This window comes from Falco peregrinus, chromosome 1 (genome assembly GCF_023634155.1).
Source record: "Falco peregrinus isolate bFalPer1 chromosome 1, bFalPer1.pri, whole genome shotgun sequence".
NCBI classification, from domain to species: Eukaryota; Metazoa; Chordata; class Aves; order Falconiformes; family Falconidae; genus Falco; species Falco peregrinus.
In genome coordinates, this window is record NC_073721.1 from 16,579,597 (window position 1) to 16,597,580 (window position 17,984).

General features: G+C 38.3%; 1 protein-coding gene across 2 annotated transcripts in view; it reads right to left on the reverse strand.

Annotated features, from left to right (window-relative positions):
• Window positions 1-334: 334 nt before the first annotated feature.
• RTKN2 (rhotekin 2) overlaps window positions 335-17,984 on the reverse strand; it is a 38,009-nt gene continuing 20,359 nt past the window's right edge. The window contains exons 9-13 of one of the 2 annotated variants that reach the window (XM_055800273.1): window positions 17,198-17,329; window positions 10,237-10,402; window positions 8,170-8,277; window positions 6,057-6,125; window positions 335-4,414 (exon numbers count right to left, since the gene is read on the reverse strand). In XM_055800273.1, coding sequence (XP_055656248.1) covers window positions 4,296-4,414; window positions 6,057-6,125; window positions 8,170-8,277; window positions 10,237-10,402; window positions 17,198-17,329 — 594 coding nt within the window. In that variant the 3' untranslated portion in view covers window positions 335-4,295. Of the gene's footprint in view, window positions 4,415-5,352; window positions 6,126-8,169; window positions 8,278-10,236; window positions 10,403-17,197; window positions 17,330-17,984 lie in introns of those variants that run through there. The other variant, XM_055800207.1, reaches the window with a different exon arrangement.

A 17,984-nucleotide genomic window follows, 5' to 3' on the forward strand; every position in this document is an offset into this window, starting at 1 on the left:
AAAATTAATGCATAGTACTAGTAGTGTCAGTGGCTCATTTATGAAGTCGCCTTACAAAGCGGATGGAATGATGCAAGTCTGCTTCATGACACGTTTTCTTGCAAGACTATGAGAGAAGTATGATAGCACTTTAAACAAAATGTTTAAGCACATCTGTGAAAACAAGGTGCATCTCAGATAACATTTCTAACTACTTACCCACACAGAGCTCCACCGGATACATCAGACAACTGGTTGAGCAATCAATGCCAGCTGCTAAACTGTTTTTTCTCCCTTTCTCCAGTTTAGAAAACTGAGGCCCAAACCGTTTGCTATTGTCAGTACGACCCTAGAGGGATACATTCAGCAGGCCCAATAGAAAAGTAGCTGGAAGTTCTCTGATTTTACAGCAGCCATCACACATGGTTTATAAAATTGGAGTAAAGCTTAAGGTAGTTCTAGATTGAAGGAAATTACACCAGAACCTTTTTACTCTAGAAACGTTTTTAATTTCACTTGCATACTTTGACAGACATACAGTATGTTAGCAGCAAAAAAATAAGATATCTGTTCTAACTTTTCACAATACACTAGTGTCTAAACCTGCATTTTTCTATTAAGGCAATCTATGTTAATTACAAATCAACCCTAAATACTAGGACAGTATTTCCAAATATGTACAAAACACTGTAAAATAACTACTACTATAATTACCATAGAAAAAAATAGTATCACAATACTAGTAAAAATGAAAACATTTTAAGATAATGTCTTTAGAATCGCAAAAGGTACCGTCTACCATTCCAAGACCAAGTGAGCAGCTGAAGAAATTAGGTATAATATAAAATATTACTAAAATAAGTCTTTGTTCAATCAATATTTCAAAAGTTGTTCATGTTGTGTGAAATTCATATTCCAGCTTGGTCTAGCAATTGCTTTCACATTGTACTTCTTAATAGAAGAGTTCAGGTAGACTATCGTCTGCCTGACTTCAAGATGGCAATCCCACTACTTAATTCTGCTTTTAAGCAGCAATTAATTCATTCCAGCAGCAAACAAGCAGGTACAGTTTTCAGAGCGGGTCTGACATATTCCTCAGAAAAGTACCTAATCATATGTGTAGTTCAGGAGTATCAGATGCCATCAGAAAAGTACCTAATCATATGTGTAGTTCAGGAGTATCAGATGCCATCAATGCTTTCACCATGCTAGTTTGAGCCGTTCATTCTGGATGCAGAGTCCTTCTGAACAAGCACAATTTTTCTGTGGACACCACTGCCAGGCAGCAGCACACTGACTTGCCTGCACAAAGGTGAACATCGGGCAATGGAATGCAAGGGCTGGGAGAAGTCACAGGCCTCCTGCTGTCTTCTGAACCTCATCCCAGCAGGAGGCCGGCTAATGCCACCTGTGCCTTTGTGAAATACTTCCTATTTCAGCATCGTTTATAGACGCTAATCAAATGCCTTTTGTTTTTTTGATCACTGACATTTTGAGTCAGGCAGTTAAATCACCCTCATGATTGAATGCAACTGATAAGATCGGGTAATGGGTACATTCTCTTGTAGTGCCCAGAAACAGCAGTTACAAGGCTTCCACCATGTCCTGTAAGGAACAGGCTGCCTTCTACCTCTCTGCCTCTAGACTCCTTCACTTCCACTTTGAGGGACAAATACTAACAGCTTCCCAGCCCCACACGCTACCAACAGACAGCCTTCCGCCACTGCCTGGGCCACGTCCTTAAAACCGCACAGCCTGGGATATGAATCAGTGCAAAGTCTAACACGTCACTGTATCATATTGCGACATAGTTGGCTTCCTCCTATTACAGTGCTTAGGTGAACAAGCAATTTATTGGTCTTAAAATTCCTGGTTTGAATATTCATCCTCACTGTAGTCAGGAAAACTTGAAAAAAAAACTGAGTTCCAATTTCTGAACAAGCCTATGCAATGATAAGGAACCAGTATCAGCAATAAAGTATCACCATTTGTCACTATATGGAAAAACCAAAAAATGTCCATTTTCCTCACAGTACATCTTTTAATTATACTCCTAAAATTGCACTCTGGTTTTATTACTAATATTTATATTCTCACGTGCAGACAAAAGCTGAGTACTAATGTACAACTGGCTTTACTGTATAGCTAAGATCAACGTTTGCTGCTAGCCTGCAGTTTTTGTCAGTTAAACCAACTTGCTTAACAGAAGATGCGAAGACAACAAAAGGCAATCTAGAGGGGTAAAATAAAACCACCCAACAATAAATATTAAAACTTACAGTCAACTGATGCTTCGTAATAGGGAATATATAGTGGGTGTTTAAAATAACAGAAAACACATTCCATAGCAGAAGCCTTTCCAGCTGTAGGAGCCTAAATGCGCACTTAGTTAAACAAGTCTCAACACTGCCAGGACGTCTCACAGGACCATAAGAACACCACTGATGTTTTGAAGCAGGATAATCAGGGTAATTAATGGCCTAGTTTGCTTAGTGGTGATCAGGGCAATATAGTGAACTGGCTCATGTGAGTCTAATCTAAAGATAGATACAAAATGCAGATCAACACAGCTTCATGGAGAGTAAGTCTTGAACAACAGGTTGCATTTTATTCTTTGATATAATAAGCTCGGCTTGCAAAGACACCTGCACTGAGGTGTTACCCCTAAGAACCCCAAGTCACCTACTGCAAACCAGATGAATGTGTCATTTGCTTTAAAATAGCAGTACTAGATCAAATCAATATAGAATGTTACGCTGAAGACAGAAAACTGATTTTAAAATGCAATATTAATAGGGAATCAGTAAGAAGTATAGTTGTTTTCCATCTCATTCAATTTTTTAAAGGCTCAGGGAAAAAAGGGACACAAACTCAATGGCCTGTCTGTTTGCTTTTCCCCACCCCCCCCACCCATGTCACCGATGTAATAAAAACTTATCACCTCTCTCTCTACAAACCTTGCCTTGCATTCAATTTTAAAAATCAATGATCTGGAAGAAACTGTAAAAATCACTTGCAATAAATTTGCAAAGGACATGCAGACTGCTGGAATAGTAAAGAATGAGGACAGGTCACTTACACAGAGCAATCTGGATCACTTCATGAGCAGTATTTTAATGCCGGTAAAAACTGCGTATATTTCTAAAAAAAATAAGGTAGGATAATAAGAGGATGATGTATTGCATTCTTGAAAAAGACTCTGAAGAGGACTTGAGCCATTAAAGTCAGTATCCAAGGCAATGCTTCCACAAAAAAAGGATAATACAATTTCTAAGGAAAGAGGGGAGGGAGATATTAATCAGAGTAAGAGGATCACGGTATGTGTCTGCATAGTCCTGATGGATCACTATTGACATGTGGCATCTAATTCAGATGTCACACTTAAAAATATCTCAATACATGAGAAGTACAGAGAAGAACATGAAGATTAATTAGTCTTGGATAACATTCATTGCCATAAGAAAGTTAAGGAATTCAGTACATCTCATCAAAGAAAAGGTTAAAAGGGACATAATCATGATTTATAGCTACACACAAGCAATTAGAAAAGCTGATACTACAGAGATCAATATAAGCAATCAAATGCATAAAGAGACCAAAATAACTTAAGGTGGAGCTAGAAATGCAAATAGAAAATCAAGTGAAAAATGTACCTGGGGTAATTAACAGGAGGTATGACTGAATTCTGATCACTTGAAGACTTTAAATTAATATTAAATGCCTTCCTAAAATATGTATGTTCAGTTCAAAACAAAGCCACTGAATTTAATAGAGAAAGCACTTTCCTTGAAATTCAATGGCCTGTTGAATTTAAAAATAAATCCTCATTATGGTGCCTTCTTGCCTTATATATTTATGAAATTTATTTTTAAATATAACAACTACAGGAAGGGAGGTACCAGGAAAAAGGTATTCTTTCTTTCTAGAGCACTGTAACATTTAAGGCTAGATTTAAAGCTAAATAAACTGCAGCTGCAATTTGGAAAATACACTTTTTTCCCCGTTTATTTTTCCTGTTCCTTGTTCAGAGTTGCACAGTCCACTTAGTTGACTGTGCCTGATTTACATAATCATGTAGTTATTCTTCAGTTTTTCTGTTCCTATTTATAAACCATTCACAAACCATCCACTTAAGTAACAGCATGATTTATTGTAAGAATGATTATGGTTGTTTCAGAGGGAAAATGGAATGTGATTAAACGAAGAATGAACAAGGACATTCTAGAAACAAAGGGCTCTAATCCTGTGAAAGGATTTGTAAATGAAGCCTGCCTTTCAAGCCCCATCCCAAATAGCCAATGAATTACTGAGGGAATTCAGCAGATACCTTTACAGCTGTGCAGCCAAGAGCTTAGCAGAAGACAAAAAATAGATAACGAACCAACCATGGACACAGTATCTTCCGGAGAAACTAAAGTTCCCAAAGCCATCCGCACTTTAGAAAAAAAAAAATAATTCATTAACTGTATGTAAACACAGGTCTAAACACCAAGGCCCTAGAGGGGGATCTGCAAGCAGACCTTTGCTCTTGGGTAAGTTTCAGTATCTGAAATAAATGCATCAACCAAGGAAAGGGTTGAATATTTAAGCAGTGGATCCAGGAGAACAGAATAATTTCTATGTGCAACAGATGTTTTGCTGGTGTGTGTCACAGGAATCCTAATAACCCATGCTTCTTACAACAGTGAACGTAATTCTCTGCTATTGCAGAAAGAATGAGTAGTGTAAAAACCTTATTTGTTTACAAGTAACACTGCCATGTTTGCAAACCAGCTACCCACCAGGAACGGCTGAGAGGCTCGACAAAGGAGAAGCTACACTACAGAGCCCCATTTGTCAGCAAAAGCCAGCATAAAAATGAATTCCTGAATAGGTTTTCATATGCAGTACTGCTTTTAAATGTTCCCGTTAGCCCAAACTAAGCAGCAGCAGTGATAGATCATGTTCTTGCTCATACACAGATAATCCGGGTCCATTTGGACAGTGCGTGCACCAGCAAGAACTTAAGAGATCCCACAGTAAATTGATAGAACTGCCTCAGAAATTCACATGGAGTTACAGAGCCATTCAGAAGAGCACGGTAACTTTTCATAGTACATTATCTTATAAAGCAGTGGTTCCCAAATAGTGAGGGAGATAAGAATCTTAAAGGTGAAGCCAAGCACAGAGCCCAAGAAAACCAGCTTTGCAAGATCTATGCTGAACGGGTGTGAAATTCCCACTTGAACCAGCCTGAGGAGCTGCAGATGGGCTACGCTGAGGGACTGGTAGAAGGCAATGGTAAGGTCCCTGCTGCAGGGACACGCAGTTACCCTAACACTGCTGGTTTTCCAAGGGGGAAGAACTGAACCACTCTTTTCAGAACTAGCACCATTCTTTCAGATAGAGATAACACCCCCTGTTACCAGTGTAATTATTTAGATGTTAGTGATAATGAGTACAGCTGAGACTACAGCTAGTAGTAACACCCTGGCTAAAAGAAAAAAAACTTTAGCCTCAATACTTGTAAGCTACATGCTAAAATCTATTTTTACTCACGAGTTATAGTAGAAGGCTGAGAAACTTAAAATCCCAGGGACTCTTCTAAGCTAATTATGATGTCTGTGGCTGCAACCATGATCAGGGTCTAGCATTTCTGTGATGCATTTCTATCTAGGGGTTGCTATCAGTTTGATTTCAGACTCGGTGTTGTTAAGCAGTGAAATGGGATTCCCAGGGCCAGCAAAACTGCTTTTTCTACAACAACCAATTTTGCGAGGAGCCACAACGGGTGTCTGCAACCGCTGCATTTTCATAGCTAACTTTGAATCAAAGGAAGAGCTACTAGCAGAGGTGCAGTCAGACTTCTACCAGTTTTCCTTGCCCAATTGCTCTGTGTTCACCTGTGCTTTTTGACTTATTTGAGGGTGGAGGTGGAGCTCTTCTTTTCTTTCCTCTACTATCATTAGTAGGACTTGCAGTATCACTTTTTGAGCCTGGATGCATGTTTTTCTGAACAACCATCTCATGAGATCCATCAAAGAGTGAAGCCCATAGGGAAGATGCAGATTCTTTTTGCTGGCCAAGCAGGAACTCACCATCACTCTCTTTGATTTTTCTTTGTATGACAGCAGCTAAACCCTCATGTTTCACTGGAGAATCAATGCCTGTAATTTTAAGGGACAGCAATTAACTCGGATTAAAATGCTACCAATGATTTTACTGCTAGCTGTTTCATTATTACTATTCAGAATACAAAACTGTATTAACTACAACTCATGAAATCTGGACAACTATTGAAGAGTATTAATGGATGAAATGGAAAAGATTACATATGCTTTCAATGAGGTAACTGTTTTCGTGACTGCTAGCATTAAGGCAACAGGGTAGGCATTGATATTTCTTTCCAAGTAAAAAAAAAACAACCATACTACTAGGAAACCTATATGTATTAGATATTAAACATATTCTGTTGTATAGGGCTTTGAAAATTTTGTTTCACAGAAGGCTCATGAAAAGTCTATGACTAAATATTCCTGTGCTTCCAGCCTGCAGAAAATGGGACATCTTTACATAAATCATTTTTCTTTATGTGCTTTAAGACTGTCTTGCCCCATTTCTTATCCCTCATATTAAATTTTCTATGCATACTGCAGTAATACTAGCCTCAAACAGCAGCAATATCTTTTCTATTGCAGGCCACACTTTAATGATTTTCAACACCTTTTTGAACACAGGTTTTTACCCATAGAATCATAGAATCATGTAGGTTGGAAAAGACCCTTAAGATCATCAAGTCCAACTGTTAACCCAGCACTGCCAAGTGCACCACTAAACCATGGCCCTATGTGCCACATCTACACGTCTTTTAAATACCTCCCAGGGATGGTGATTCCACCACCTCCCTGGGCAGCCTGTTCCAATGCTTGACCACCCTTTCAGGGAAGAATTTTTTCCTAATATCCAATCTAAACCTCCCCTGGCACAACTTGAGGCCATTTCCTCATCCTGTAGCTTGTTACTTGGGAGAAGAGACTGACACCCAGCTGCCTACAACCTCCTTTCAGGTACAAAGCAGTAAGGTCTCCCCTGAGCCTCCACTTCTCCAGGCTAAACAACCCCAGTTCCCTCAGCCGCTCCTAAGACGACTTGTTCTCTAGACCCTTCACCAGCTTTGCTCTCTTCTCTGGACATACTCCAGCAACTCAATTCCTGTCTTGTAATGAGGGGCCCAAAAATGAACACAGTATTCGAGGTGCAGCCTCACCAGGGCAGAGTACCGGGGGACTTTGAATACTATAAATGAGCAGGAAAAAAGCCTGGTATATCAAGAGCGAAACAGTTTCATGTTCTGCTCCTCACTGATGTACTTGAGCATCAGTAGAATTACACTACCCTGTTACCTTCGTAAAACTTCTATATTGTTGATTTACTGCCTTCCTGCTCTGCATTCTTAGCTTAGATAGGGCTCTCTTGACTGTTCGGTGCTCTGATGCATGGTAACTCAATGACCCACGTGGCATTTTGAGCATCTTCACAGTTCCAATCTCAAGCATTAAGCAGTCAGGCATTTAGAGTTGTACAGTGTTTCTCAGCCAATACTGCATTGGATTCATTAAAACAAAGCGACCTACTTTTTCTAGTCTGTAAATATTATTTCTGTAATGAAACTATTAAAATAATCCTGCTGCATACCATTTTGCTCTGTAAAAAGACAAGTCTCAAATACACGCTTGCTAGATTTTCCAAGCATATTTTTCAACATCATTACCAAAGACCAAACAATTAGGTAAGTTATGTTAGGTAAGCCTTTAAACAGCTTTAAGAACAACACATTAATTTAACGCAACTAGTTAAAGATGTTACTAGTTGGCAGACTGGACTATTTCACCTTTACATTTCCTGAGCTTTTTACTGCTCTTATGATGAGTGTTTACTTCTACTGACAGCTTTTTTGAATGTGTTCAGGGTTCCCTAGTTACAGTTCAGATTGCAGATTTTTTTGGCTGAAGGTATAAAAATGTATTCATTATTTGTGCTATTACAAATTCAGATTTAATATGAACTCCTTGGTATGCAATTATGTTGCTCTTTCATTGTCTGAATTGTCCTTGAAAAACTGGGTGTTTCAACATCAACACCAGAAGCCATCTGAATACAGACAATGTTGTTTCTGTTACCCTGCAACTTGAAAAGACAAATCCCACTTACTCATATCATGGTAGACTGAGGTCGCTTCTTTTGTCAAGAACAAAGGTGGTTTCCGTGGTGACATAATCTCAATTTTCATAAGTTCTTCACAACAATGTTTCCACTGGCCTGAGAGAGAAAAAGAGAACAATGACTGGAACTTAAACACTTCAGCTTGAAAAAAATTGAAGTTATTCGGTTGTATTAGGAAACTATCTCCAAAGCAAGGCTTAACAGTAAGTATTTACTTCTGTTTAGCAGGAATGCTCAGGATGCATTTGTATTTTCAAGTCTGTACTCATTCTCTTAGCACAAAGGTCATAAGCTGCTACCTTTACTTTAAGCATCCCAGCACTGCTGTTATACTATGAAGGTTAAATATCACAATTTGCCTTCAAATCCCCAAACACAGTACAAATTCACAAACACAGAAAAAAAAATCCTAAAAATATAACAATTTAAGGTTAGGGAAACTTCGTGAAGTTATCGGGGACAACCTCCAATATACTGCAAGCTGGATGTTATACAACTATGTTACAATGTTTAGTAAAGGAACATTCTGTCTTTAATAGAGGATAACTTGCCTTTTATCCGCTAGCAGACAAGGAAACCTCTTTTTCTATTAATAGATTTTGACCTTAAGGAAAACAAGACACAGTAAAATTACTTTGTTCATACCAATCATTCCAAGTTTTCTGAGCACATTAATTTTAAGAGAATTTTAGAACCAGAGAAGAAAAAAGGCATTTAAACGCCAAGTGACCCATTTTTTCTGAACCTAAGGAAAACGTCTCAAAAAATCCATGGGTATTCTATCTATAATGAATAAGAAGTAGTTCTTTTACCCCACTCTACGGCTAATTTAAAGAGGATGCCCTAGTTTTTGCTTGGTGTGTTTCTTTAATTGATAGAGCCTTTTTTCATTGTAAATCAGAGCTAGAAAGGACTAGGAATACAAACTACAATACTGAGTTTCCACAGCCTCAGTTCACTGATTCTGTTGGTGTGGCCTCTGACTGAAGACTGGTATTTCATTAATTGACCTGGTTCTGTTTCCTGACCTGGTAAAAACTACTATCAGGAACCAACTATACTTTGTCAATGACAGCGTAATAACTGACAGTTGTTCTCTACTCTTCATAAACCTGTGAGTCAAACTACTAAAGCAGAGTAAAAAAGACAAAGTCAACTTAATCTATATAGTTCTTATAATAAATATTTGGTGTTAAACAAGCAACACAGTATACTACTTCAATACCGTTTCACTGTCTTAAACCAATAAATGAGTTGCTTCTCTCGTGTAAGAACAGTGGTGTTCCAGGTCAGCCAAAGGATAGAGGCACCCATTTATCATCTCATTATATCATCTGTTACAAAGCCTCAGGCACAGCTTTTACCAGGTTCAAGTGAGCAGTGTGTATTGCATGACTGGATTGGAGTGTGGCTAGCTGAGCATATTCCTGTGACAAGTGGTACCAAAACCTTAGAATTACCAACAGAATCAAGTAATCCCTATCACAAAAAATTGCAATTTAACTCAGCCATAATATTGCTGAGCAAAGAAATCCCATATACATGTGCCTACTTGCAAGGGCTGGCTGAATCTGCATCCCAGCCAAGGTCCCAAACAAATCCAGCATCCTCACCACTTCCCACTAAGGCTTCCATGCCCAAACGTTTCATACTGGCAGAATCTCACAAAACCAACACACCACTGGTAGGATGCCCAGGCAGAGGTGGACTCTTCCTGCTACAGTGGATGAAGAGATGTGAGAATTTAGCAGTCCCTAAAAAAGATTATCTAGAATGCTACTAAAAGAGACCAAGTTCTTTTGAAATTGATGGACATATTCTGCTTCTGGTTTCCTGCAAAAACCCAGACTGAACACGTGGACTTCGGTTTAGTCAAATATTTGCCTTCCAATGGCTCAGACCACCACCCAATATTATCCCAGAGAACATTTTTCTTCTCGTCATTGCAAACAAAGGCTTATGAGGCAATTCCAATTCAAATTGTTCAAAGATTCCTTTGATGTTACATAACACCCCACTCAGAGGGCATGCTGCCAGTACTGCCTGCTTACTTACTCAGATCATAAAAGTGCTGCCAGAAGGCCTCCATCCACTTAAGAAGTTCATCCCTACTGTCAGTAGCAAAAAGTTGCGTCACAGCCTCTCCAGACACGGGATTGATAACAGAAAAGTTATTAGTTCTTCTCTTGGAGTCCTTATCCACAGCTCGAATTCTTGTTTCCTAGGAATGACAAACTGTGTTAATGAGTTACTGCTCCAACTCCACACTGGTATCACCTTATGGCCAATGACAGTGTAAGGGGGTTATCATGTGGCTTTTTATTTAATCCAGATTAATTTCCAACTAAAAAAAAAAAAAAAAAGGAACTAATGTCAAGAACTGCTTATAAAAATATTTTCTCGTAAAACTATTAAAATGGCATAAAATAAAGGGAATGGAGCACAATTATTGCAGTTCTGAATTACAGAATGTACACTGTACATTTCCCCTCCCTCTGCCTTCCCCAGTTCATCCCACCCAGCTCATTCTTCTCCACAGTAGTTTAGTGGATAACATAACAGCAAGCAGCTCCCTTTCCCTGAACTCTTCAGCTGGACAACCACCATGTTACAGCTGTTCTTTAGGTCTCCCACTGTACTTCTGCAGGCCACTGTTTATGCAATGCATTCTGAACTTGTATCTATGTTATGTTATCTTAGTGAATCAAGGCATTCAGGAAATTTAAAAGGAAACTTATCTAGTCCACATTTAAAGGAGCATTTGTAGCAATTACCCATACAGTTCTGCTAGAACAAATTTCCAGCATGAAAAAGCATTTTGCTCCGATATAAAAAAAAAAATAAATCTTATTTGTAATTTAAAAATATTTTCCTTAATTAGAGAGAGCTACACAGAAACAAAAATATATATGAGAAGTATATCACAAGTTTATCAAATGTCTTCAGTTAATGTTAGAAAGGCTCTCAGATTATGCAGTGGCACTGTTACAGCCAAGCTATCCCCTTCTGTTCAGGGATGTAGTTCAATTGATTTTTATCATCTAGACTAGACCCAGTGGTATTTTCATAGTATCTAGGGGGCTTGTTATGGTATTACTACAATTCGAAAAAGCACTTACCTCTAACTGAGTGGGGGGAAAAAAAAAAAAATCCTGGGTAAAATACTGAGAGATTTTAGTAAAAATCTGATAAAACACAACTGAAAAAATTTCCAGAACACAATTCGTCAACACTGCTGCTCATCACGACATGATGAACAAATTAAAATAATTAACATCGCTTTATTTACAAAAGTAAAAGCAAAAATCCTGGGAATATCTTTGCATATACAATTCAGCCTGACTGAACAAGCAATAACCTATTACAACACAGCTCTTAAAAGAATTTTTGGCATACCCAGGAGAACAGCACAATCCCAAATCCTGATGGGATGATGAGTTTTGGCGCCAGGAGACATCCAGCGCCCTACAGCTGGTCAGCCCCAGAGCCTGGTAGGACACGAGGCTGCCTAATGCGCATTAGGGCCACGCAGTGCCCTCCTGCTGCAAAAGGGTGTCCCCTGGCACGGGGAGCGCCCTGGGTTTTGAAGGAAGCCAACAACCACAGCCACGATTGTGTTTGAACGTCTCCCGTCTGGATGGACAGTGAATCTGACCACAAAGGTGGCCGCAGGGCATTCCTCAAAATACAGTGGGGACAGATCAACAATATTCCTTTTTACACAATTCAACCAAATGTCAAACATCTGCTAAAGGTGTTAAACATACACCTACAGAAATTAAGTTTACACATGGGATCCCATGGGGATAAGACTAGTTCTGATACTCAGAAAAACAAAAATTATTCTGCAGAACATTCCCCAGATTTTAAATGCATTACTGAAGTAACCATTTGAAATACCAACAGCTGCTTGTAGCATATCTGATGGATATGCTCATTTAAATTCTTCTGTCTAAAAATAGGAGATGAAGTAATTCATCCGTAAGTGCTCTATATCCCATTAACTCAGGTAACCATAGATACCAGCAAAAAAATTAAATCAAATAGATTAACATTTGACAGGTAAGAACTTCAAGCATACCATACACACAAGTTTATTTAATGATGTTTGCTGCAGGTTTTATCCCACAACTATAGTATTATTCAAAGGAGATAAATCCTCAAGCAACAACCTATATCTGATGCTTGAATATTTAAGGAATGATACAAGATGCCATCACAGTAATGGGCTGATGAATTTACCAAGCTTGGGTGAATTACACTACATGCTCAGTTCTACTTACAAGCAAACAAAAAAACAAACAAATAAAAAAACCCAACAACCAACCCAAAAACAAGCCACCACACACCACACCCCCCCAAAAGAAACACCACAAAAAAACCCAAAGTGTCTTAAAGGTACCATGTTATAATAAAGTTCAACTTTTTGCAGTCTTACAGACAACTATACCAGCTCTGCTACAGCTATTGGAAAGACCAGAAAAACCAGTGAACCAGAACAGGAAAAACTGAGTTGAATCTTGAACTCAAATGACTCTTTCAGGGAAGGTGAAGCCAGTTTTACATCCTATATGCAAAAGATTATCTTTCTGAAGGTGAGGAAAGACTAAAAGAGAAAATTATTATTTTTTTTTTTTTTTAAATGCAGTGTAAATATGAACCTTCCCCTATACTTTTTTCCCCCAAAATAAAAAAATCTCTTTGCCTGGTAATACCTCTCTGGAAAGCTCATCTTTTAAGCTAGGGTAAAAAAAAAACAAAACCAACCAACACATCCCCCCCCCCCCCACACACACACAAAAAGTAAAGAAAAAGAGAGAGAGGTTTTTTTATTGCTGAGGTGCAACAGTTTCCTGCTAAGGCAATCCCAACACACTGAGGAGCACGGGTTATAAAGATCATTTTAAGACATCAAAACAAATTACAGTTCTTGAGATAAATATTGAATAACCAAAGATCCAGTTTGGTGTATCTATTTTAAGATTAAACAAACCAAATCACATATAACAAACTTCCTTCATGTTTTTAGTACCAAAAAAATAAACCAAGAAATAACACAACAACACTGGAAACAAAACATAACCTGTTCATGTGTTGGTTTATGCTGTAATGTTAATAATTTCCATGGGGCCTGTTTTAGGCAAGCAGGGAAATATGGTTAAATTTAAAATTAGACTTTCAAACCCATTAACACACAAGACCAAATTAACCCTATCAGCCACAAATATTTCTTCCTTTCATCTTTATTGTTTTGTCAATTTGTATTAATGTAACATCCTTGTGGCCACTGGATGGCGAGTATAACATGCAAGTATAATATGGAAAAGCAAAATTAGGATTTCTACATGTCATTTTAGCTGTCTTTGGTGCAATGCAGCAGCTAAAAATCAGGAGAAGGAGATGGCATTATATGACCCACCAGCGTTCTGTGGAGCACCAAGGAGCCATAAAGCATAGTTTCCAAATCACTCTATTTGAGCATGTGCGCTATAAGGTCCACCATGTGGGATGTGGGTATGATATACGCTTCCCCTGCCTGCATCCACAACCTCTTTCAAGCAACTGCAGAACTAAAATGAGCAATGTGATGTGAGATACCAGACATTTGGAGGCACTTAGTCTGTGCTTTTCCAAAATACTTTCACATGTATGAAGGCTTGTCTAAGCCAACCAGCGGGACAAAGTCCTTACTACAGAGAACACAGATATATTTTCAGAGCTGCTCTCATTTCACCGCTGCTGGAGTTCCCTGACGCACACAGAGAATATTATTCATATTGCTGGCTCCCTGAACGTTCACGTGATCAAGAACTCATATTGATATCCTGCTCCAGTCCAAGGGTGAACTCCCTCGTTCCCCAGAAGTAGTGCATGGTTCCCTTGAAGTTATGCTGCTGCAGCCACTGCTACATTTTCCAATGAATTTCTCTACCTGACCTAGCTCAGAACAGATGTTTCAGCAAGAACTGTCGCTCAAAGTAACGGCTTGCAGAAATGCCAGCTTGATTTTGCCCTTCCACTCCTGCTACGCTGTTTAGCAACCAGTCCACGAACCTTGAGCCCACGGCTGCAAACACTTGTTCCTCCTCATCCTGTTCACCGCAACGATTAACATGAACATGGTGATAGCTCTGGGCCTGCTGCACTGTGTGGCACCACAGCAAAGATTGCACGAGCGAAATACTCCAGGAAAGAAATCACAGGCCTACATTAATTTGAAGCAGCGTCCCAGAATTCCTCAAGCTTCAGGCATACATGGCAGAAAAAAAGTTTTATGATCTGTGGCCAGGACACAATAGAGTATGTATTCCAAATACTGAGCAACTAATATGAACCACTGGCACATGCACCAATTTGCTAAGCTATCAGGTGTAGGCAAGGTCTTTATTATTCATTCAAACTAAAGAAAACTTGAAAAAAAAAAACAACTCAGGAACTGGCCCATAAGGAATATTTCTTGTTCAAATTGGATTCCAGCAAATTTTCTTTGCTACAGAAAATATCATTTCTCTTTTCCTACTTAGTTGTGCAATATAATATGTTATAATCACATTTAGCTGGAACAATAATAGTAGCACTTGCATAATAGGAACTGCAGAACCATTCTTGCTCAACAGCAGTAGCAGTGAAGTCATCTGAAGTTGAAGTAATGACTTTGCTGGTCTTAATGGCTTCTTCAAGTCTCGATTCAAAGGGAATGTGAAATAAGGCTATCAGTGTGAATATTTTCCAGAGTTTCTCATAAATCCCAATGATTTCATTGCTTTTCAGAAAGTATCTTTCAATTACATGTAAAGGATCAGCTTCACGTTACAAATGAAAATGCCACATATGCAACCAGAAGAGATTTTAGTTAAAATGTCTAGAGTTGATGTTCAATTTCAACTTTCATTTTAAAACTGCTGTTTCTATAACAACATGTAGCAGACAAGCCCATCTGATTAGTCTGCTTTCATTTAATCCATAAGAGAAATTTCATAACAAAGGAATCAAAAAATATCTGCAGGCAATAAGTTATTTTCAGGAGAAACTGTTTAAGTAGTAAAGTATCCAAATACATTTTAAATTGCAATTTTTTTTCTGGTTTTAATTTAAATTGAAGAAAGATTCAGTCATATTCTCTAGCACCCTGACATTTTTGTAAAATGGTTTAAGATACATGATTTATGTGCCTTCTGTATGTTAGCTTTAAGGATACTCTGCAAACATATGGACAGTCTCCCAGCAAAGGCTTATTAAGCTGGATTTTATGTTCTAAGTGTATTGGTAACTTGGAAGAGTAAAATACCTTAGTAGAATATGGTTATTTTAAAAGGAAAAGCAAAACTAGGATATAGACCAAAACAGAGACCTCCAAGGAAATATATGAGGTAGCCTGATAGATAATTTTTTAAAATATTACTGTCACATTTTAGAATATGGATTTAGTCATTCTATAATTTATTGAAGTTTACCACTTCTTAACTGATATTGTGAACAGCCAGAAAACAGAGTTACAGCAAAGGCTGACTAGTGCAATTAAAAGTGACTGAAGAGGTAAGCAAGTAAACCTGCCTAAATATATCACAGTCTAAACATGTATTTAATATAAACGCATGAACAAGTGGAAGAAAAAATGGCTTCGTTAAAGGATCCGGCACTAGCAGAAAGGTGTTTTTAATCAAGGAACCAATTTAAATCTCAGCACATTAAAAAAGAACTCCTAACCCAAACAGGTCACGTTGTTAAACCTAGTTTAGATGTTTAGTTTATATACAAGTCTCACTCTAGGCGAGAAATGCAGTCATATTTTCCAGAAGCTTTAAAGCCACCAAAAGCTGATATTGCTGTTGTAAGAAGCAGTTCTTTATTACTTTACGTCCCTGTGCGTTCCCAGACATAGCCTAGCCCCTTTCTTGTACCACACAAGCATTTGTGTAACCACATAGTGAACTGGATAAGAGAATTTATTAAAAGGGAACCACAGTTGAAGCCAACCTTTCTCCTGCCCCCAAAATGAGCTAATTTTAACCCACATCAGTTCCCTTGTCCAATTCATCAGTCAGCTGCCCTAATGCCTGCCCTGGCATAAAGCAGCGCACCAGCCTGAACAAGCAACCAGACAAGAGGAATGCTTCTTTTAGAGTTAGTGTTGGCATCAAGCATTCAGTGTAGTACAGCGACAGAATCCAGATCAACCTGTGCTGAATGCAGTTTTGAAATATGTCTATTTACTTATGCAAGATGAATCCAGCTGTGTCAATTGCAAATAACATTAAATTCCTCTCCTCATCCTTCTATGATATTAACTCTTGATGACTGCACCAAAAACAGTTTTTGAAAGCAGCCGTTCACTTTAATGCTTGCCATTCTAGAAGGTCCTTCCAATAACATTAAATACTTGATGTTTCTTTAGCCAAATAGTATGTAACAATTTAACTTTATGTTTTAAAGTCAGCCTTTCCAATCCGGGTGTGAAAAAGTAATAATGTCATCCTAGAGAACAGAACTTCCAAAATTATTGTGCCCTGTACAAAATGAGTATTAAGAAAAGCAGCTTACTTTAAGGCACTAAAATATTTTGAACAACTCTCAAGCTCTCCTTCTAATTAAGACTGTGGCCAAATAACACACAACAAAAAAGCTTTTGTTAAAATTCCACCTTGCTGAGGACACAAATCTACCAGAGCATTGCTAAGGGACTGTAAGCAATACATTCCCGAGGGCTGTCTTATGGAACTGTCATATAACAAGTTATGATTTTTCCTACAGAAAAACATCCTCCTTTTTACCTCTATGTTAACCAGCCTAATGCAATAGAAGGAACTTACAGCTACGACATGTAACGTCCTTGCTAAAAAATTCAGAGACTGCAAATCTCAGTGAAGCATATCCCACCCAAATGCTACCTATAAAGCATGCTGCGTACCAGCAGTGTAGAGCCCAAATGACTGTAGGTATGTCCTAAAATAAAAACTACCTCCCTCAAAATAAACAAAAAACCCAAACCAAAAACACCCCATACAACCAATTTTACCTTGTTGATGGAAATTGTCAATGTTGGCTCCAGTTTGGCCTCAATTTCTTCTGGCGAGTAGTAACAACAGAGTTTGCCACCTCTTAGTACGCAATACAGCCTCCTCCAGCTAGTTAGACTTCCTATCATTTGCTAAAGGGAAGAAATAGTCAGAAATCACCAAGCAAACTAAAAATTAAGACCATATTACAAGATATAGACAGATCAACCCTGTGTGATCAAAACTTAGCCACCCTAAATTCTTTCCTAAAACAAAGACTTTCTGTTGCAAAACATTTCAGAGTCATTGATTTTTTTAAATGCTAGCAATACTTCAAATGTCTTCTGATGTTTTACGGTTTTCGCAGATTTATTGTCAGGTGACACTAACAATACAGAATCTGCTGGTTCATACAGAATGAAATCTGGAACTGGTGTCTGCTGTAAGAAAGAAACCACCTTTATTAGCTACAGTAATTACACAGTAAGAGAAAAAGAGATCTCACCTTGGAAATACACAGTACATTCAACATGTCAAAGACATTTGTCTAGAATTTCCACTTTCACAGATTAATTTTCTGAACAGCTTTCATAAATGCATTATAGTTTCGCAACGAGTTTAAAGCCTGTAATTCAGCACTCCTGACAAATGACCCAGCCCCTCTGTCCCTCCACTATCACCTTCTTGTTTGCCTAGTTGTGCAATGAACCAAAATAGAGAAGTAAACTGAGTTCACATGAATCATTTTTGAAGGGATGAGTTTAAATATGGCTCGGTTCAGCAGTCAGGTTCACCATGCTGCGATAT